The sequence below is a fragment of the Phyllobates terribilis genome, unplaced genomic scaffold (assembly GCF_046119375.1).
Source record: "Phyllobates terribilis strain yellow unplaced genomic scaffold, ASM4611937v1 Scaffold_9__5_contigs__length_417890890, whole genome shotgun sequence".
Classification (NCBI taxonomy): domain Eukaryota; kingdom Metazoa; phylum Chordata; class Amphibia; order Anura; family Dendrobatidae; genus Phyllobates; species Phyllobates terribilis.
This window is the reverse complement of record NW_027362769.1, coordinates 397259994-397265993: the sequence shown is the minus strand read 5'-3', so window position 1 is coordinate 397265993 and position 6000 is coordinate 397259994. Positions and strand designations below refer to the sequence as shown.

Here is a 6000-nt window from a genome sequence, read left to right as displayed (position 1 = left end):
CTGACCAGCTTCCCTGCCCCTGCTGAAGAAAAGCTTCCCCACAGCATGATGCTGCCACCACCATGTGTGACGGTGGGGATGGTGTTTTCAGGGTGATGTGCAGCATTCGTTTTCCATCACACGTAGCGTTTTGTTTTCAGCCCAAAAAGTTCACGTTTGGTCTCATCTGACCAGAGCCCCTTCCTCCACATGCTCGCTATGTCTCCTACATGGGACTTCTGATGGCTTTCTTCTTGCCGCTCTTCCATAAAGACCAGGTTTGTGGGGTATAAAACTAATAGTTCTGTGGACAGAGTCTCCCCCCCGAGCTGTGGATCTCTGCAGCTCCTCAGTGACCATGCTCTCGGCTGCTTCTCTCATTAGTGCTTTCCTTGTTTGGGATGTCCGGTTTGGTGGACGCCATGTCTCAGTAGGTTTTCACTTCTGCCGTACGTCTTCCATGCTTGGATGATGTATTGATGCTCCCGTGTCTGAGGGGCCCAGTTCACTCGCTTAGCTTATTAGGCCTCATTTATCAAAGCTGTCGTTGTTGCCCATAGCAACCAATCACAGCGCAGCTTCCATTTATCCAGAGCGGCTTACAAAATGAATGCTGAGTCCTGATTGGTTGCTATGGGCAACAACAACAACAACAAAAAAACGAAATGGCAGCAGGTGTAACATTGGTGTCAGGTCACATGATAATGACATAAGGAAAAAAAGATGGTGTGAAGGTAAAAACGGGCACGACACCGGACCACCATGGAAGGGTTAACAGATGGTGACAGCCCGCAGCAGGCACTGAGCTCCCTCCTCCTCTATCACTCTCTCCACCCTCATGTCCTCTCACACTGTGCAGCAGAGAGGAGCAGAGACGGCAGAGAGAGCAGAGAGGTAAGAGACTGTCCTGTGGACAGAAGGCATTGGGTCTATGGGTGGGGGGTCACATACTTTCCTGCTGCACTGCACTCCTTCCAGTGCTGACGCTGCGTCCTGACACCTTCCATCTCACCGTACAGCCTGGACCCCAGAGCTGACACTCTACACACACACACCGCACAGCCTGGACCCCAGAGCTGACAATCCACACACACACACCGCACAGCCTGGACCCCAGAGCTGACACTCCACACACACACACACCGCACAGCCTGGACCCCAGAGCTGACACTCCACACACACACACCGCACAGCCTGGACCCCAGAGCTGACACTCCACACACACACACACACACCGCACAGCCTGGACCCCAGAGCTGACACTCCACACACACACACACCGCACAGCCTGGACCCCAGAGCTGACACTCCACACACACACACACACACACCGCACAGCCTGGACCCCAGAGCTGACACTCCACACACACACACACCGCACAGCCTGGACCCCAGAGCTGACACTCCACACACACACACACACCGCACAGCCTGGACCCCAGAGCTGACACTCCACACACACACACCGCACAGCCTGGACCCCAGAGCTGACACTCCACACACACACACACCGCACAGCCTGGACCCCAGAGCTGACACTCCACACACACACACACCGCACAGCCTGGACCCCAGAGCTGACACTCCACACACACACACACCGCACAGCCTGGACCCCAGAGCTGACACTCCACACACACACACCGCACAGCCTGGACCCCAGAGCTGACACTCCACACACACACACCGCACAGCCTGGACCCCAGAGCTGACACTCCACACACACCGCACAGCCTGGACCCCAGAGCTGACACTCCACACACACACCGCACAGCCTGGACCCCAGAGCTGACACTCCACACACACACACCGCACAGCCTGGACCCCAGAGCTGACACTCCACACACACACACACCGTACAGCCTGGACCCCAGAGCTGACACTCCACACACACACACCGCACAGCCTGGACCCCAGAGCTGACACTCCACACACACACCGCACAGCCTGGACCCCAGAGCTGACACTCCACACACACACACCGCACAGCCTGGACCCCAGAGCTGACAATCCACACACACACACCGCACAGCCTGGACCCCAGAGCTGACACTCCACACACACACCGCACAGCCTGGACCCCAGAGCTGACACTCCACACACACACACTCCGCACAGCCTGGACCCCAGAGCTGACACTCCACATACACACACACCGCACAGCCTGGACCCCAGAGCTGACACTCCACACATACACACACACACACCGCATAGCCTGGACCCCAGAACTGACACTTCACACACACCACACAGCCTGGACCCCAGAGCTGACACTCCACACACACACACACACACCGCACAGCCTGGACCCCAGAGCTGACACTCCACACACACACTCCGCACAGCCTGGACCCCAGAGCTGACACTCCACACACACACACACCGCACAGCCTGGACCCCAGAGCTGAAACTCCACACACACCGCACAGCCTGGACCCCAGAGCTGACACTCCACACACACCACACAGCCTGGACCCCAGAGCTGACACTCCACACACACACACACACACCGCACAGCCTGGACCCCAGAGCTGACACTCCACACACACACCGCACAGCCTGGACCCCAGAGCTGACACTCCACACACACACACCGCACAGCCTGGACCCCAGAGCTGACACTTCACACACACGCACACCGCACAGCCTGGACCCCAGAGCTGACACTCCACACACACCACACAGCCTGGACCCCAGAGCTGACACTCCACACACACACACACCGCACAGCCTGGACCCCAGAGCTGACACTCCACACACACACACCGCACAGCCTGGACCCCAGAGCTGAAACTCCACACACACCGCACAGCCTGGACCCCAGAGCTGACACTCCACACACACACACACACACCGCACAGCCTGGACCCCAGAGCTGACACTTCACACACACACACCGCACAGCCTGGACCCCAGAGCTGACACTCCACACACACCACACAGCCTGGACCCCAGAGCTGACACTCCACACACACACACACCGCACAGCCTGGACCCCCAGAGCTGACACTCCACACACACACACACACCGCACAGCCTGGACCCCAGAGCTGACACTCCACACACACACACACACACACACACACCGCACAGCCTGGACCCCAGAGCTGACACTCCACACACACACACACACACACACCGCACAGCCTGGACCCCAGAGCTGACACTCCACACACACACACCGCACAGCCTGGACCCCAGAGCTGACACTCCACTCATACACACACACACCGCACAGCCTGGACCCCAGAGCTGACACTCCACACACACACACACACACTCCGCACAGCCTGGACCCCAGAGCTGACACTCCACACACACACCGCACAGCCTGGACCCCAGAGCTGACACTCCACTCATACACACACACACACCGCACAGCCTGGACCCCAGAGCTGACACTCCACACACACACACACACACACACCGCATAGCCTGGACCCCAGAACTGACACTTCACACACACCACACAGCCTGGACCCCAGAGCTGACACTCCACACACACACACACACCGCACAGCCTGGACCCCAGAGCTGACACTCCACACACACACACACCGCACAGCCTGGACCCCAGAGCTGACACTCCACACACACACACACCGCACAGCCTGGACCCCAGAGCTGACACTCCACACACACACACACCGCACAGCCTGGACCCCAGAGCTGACACTCCACACACACACACCGCACAGCCTGGACCCCAGAGCTGACACTCCACACACACACACACCGCACAGCCTGGACCCCAGAGCTGACACTCCACACACACACACCGCACAGCCTGGACCCCAGAGCTGACACTCCACACACACACACACACACACCGCACAGCCTGGACCCCAGAGCTGACACTCCACACACACACACACCGCACAGCCTGGACCCCAGAGCTGACACTCCACACACACACACCGCACAGCCTGGACCCCAGAGCTGACACTCCACACACACACACACACACACACACCGCACAGCCTGGACCCCAGAGCTGACACTCCACACACACACACCGCACAGCCTGGACCCCAGAACTGACACTTCACACACACCACACAGCCTGGACCCCAGAGCTGACACTCCACACACACACACACACCGCACAGCCTGGACCCCAGAGCTGACACTCCACACACACACACACACACCGCACAGCCTGGACCCCAGAGCTGACACTTCACACACACACACCGCACAGCCTGGAACCCAGAGCTGACACTCCACACACACCACACAGCCTGGACCCCAGAGCTGACACTCCACACACACACACACCGCACAGCCTGGACCCCCAGAGCTGACACTCCACACACACACACACACCGCACAGCCTGGACCCCAGAGCTGACACTCCACACACACACACACCGCACAGCCTGGACCCCAGAGCTGACACTCCACACACACACACCGCACAGCCTGGACCCCAGAGCTGACACTCCACACACACACACCGCACAGCCTGGACCCCAGAGCTGACACTCCACACACACCGCACAGCCTGGACCCCAGAGCTGACACTCCACACACACACCGCACAGCCTGGACCCCAGAGCTGACACTCCACACACACACACCGCACAGCCTGGACCCCAGAGCTGACACTCCACACACACACACACCGTACAGCCTGGACCCCAGAGCTGACACTCCACACACACACACCGCACAGCCTGGACCCCAGAGCTGACACTCCACACACACACCGCACAGCCTGGACCCCAGAGCTGACACTCCACACACACACACCGCACAGCCTGGACCCCAGAGCTGACAATCCACACACACACACCGCACAGCCTGGACCCCAGAGCTGACACTCCACACACACACCGCACAGCCTGGACCCCAGAGCTGACACTCCACACACACACACTCCGCACAGCCTGGACCCCAGAGCTGACACTCCACATACACACACACCGCACAGCCTGGACCCCAGAGCTGACACTCCACACATACACACACACACACCGCATAGCCTGGACCCCAGAACTGACACTTCACACACACCACACAGCCTGGACCCCAGAGCTGACACTCCACACACACACACACACACCGCACAGCCTGGACCCCAGAGCTGACACTCCACACACACACTCCGCACAGCCTGGACCCCAGAGCTGACACTCCACACACACACACACCGCACAGCCTGGACCCCAGAGCTGAAACTCCACACACACCGCACAGCCTGGACCCCAGAGCTGACACTCCACACACACCACACAGCCTGGACCCCAGAGCTGACACTCCACACACACACACACACACCGCACAGCCTGGACCCCAGAGCTGACACTCCACACACACACCGCACAGCCTGGACCCCAGAGCTGACACTCCACACACACACACCGCACAGCCTGGACCCCAGAGCTGACACTTCACACACACGCACACCGCACAGCCTGGACCCCAGAGCTGACACTCCACACACACCACACAGCCTGGACCCCAGAGCTGACACTCCACACACACACACACCGCACAGCCTGGACCCCAGAGCTGACACTCCACACACACACACCGCACAGCCTGGACCCCAGAGCTGAAACTCCACACACACCGCACAGCCTGGACCCCAGAGCTGACACTCCACACACACACACACACACCGCACAGCCTGGACCCCAGAGCTGACACTTCACACACACACACCGCACAGCCTGGACCCCAGAGCTGACACTCCACACACACCACACAGCCTGGACCCCAGAGCTGACACTCCACACACACACACACCGCACAGCCTGGACCCCCAGAGCTGACACTCCACACACACACACACACCGCACAGCCTGGACCCCAGAGCTGACACTCCACACACACACACACACACACACACACCGCACAGCCTGGACCCCAGAGCTGACACTCCACACACACACACACACACACACCGCACAGCCTGGACCCCAGAGCTGACACTCCACACACACACACCGCACAGCCTGGACCCCAGAGCTGACACTCCACTCATACACACACACACCGCACAGCCTGGACCCCAGA

At 59.8% G+C, this 6000-nt stretch overlaps 1 protein-coding gene across 2 annotated transcripts in view; it reads left to right on the top strand.

Annotated features, from left to right (window-relative positions):
* Positions 1-665: 665 nt before the first annotated feature.
* The window catches only part of HSD3B7 (hydroxy-delta-5-steroid dehydrogenase, 3 beta- and steroid delta-isomerase 7), a 91431-nt gene continuing 86096 nt past the window's right edge, over positions 666-6000 (top strand). Inside the window, exon 1 of one of the 2 annotated variants that reach the window (XM_073648831.1) lies at positions 666-873. In XM_073648831.1, the coding sequence (XP_073504932.1) occupies positions 742-873 (132 nt within the window). In that variant the 5' untranslated portion in view covers positions 666-741. The remainder of the gene's footprint in view (positions 874-6000) is intronic. The other variant, XM_073648830.1, reaches the window with a different exon arrangement.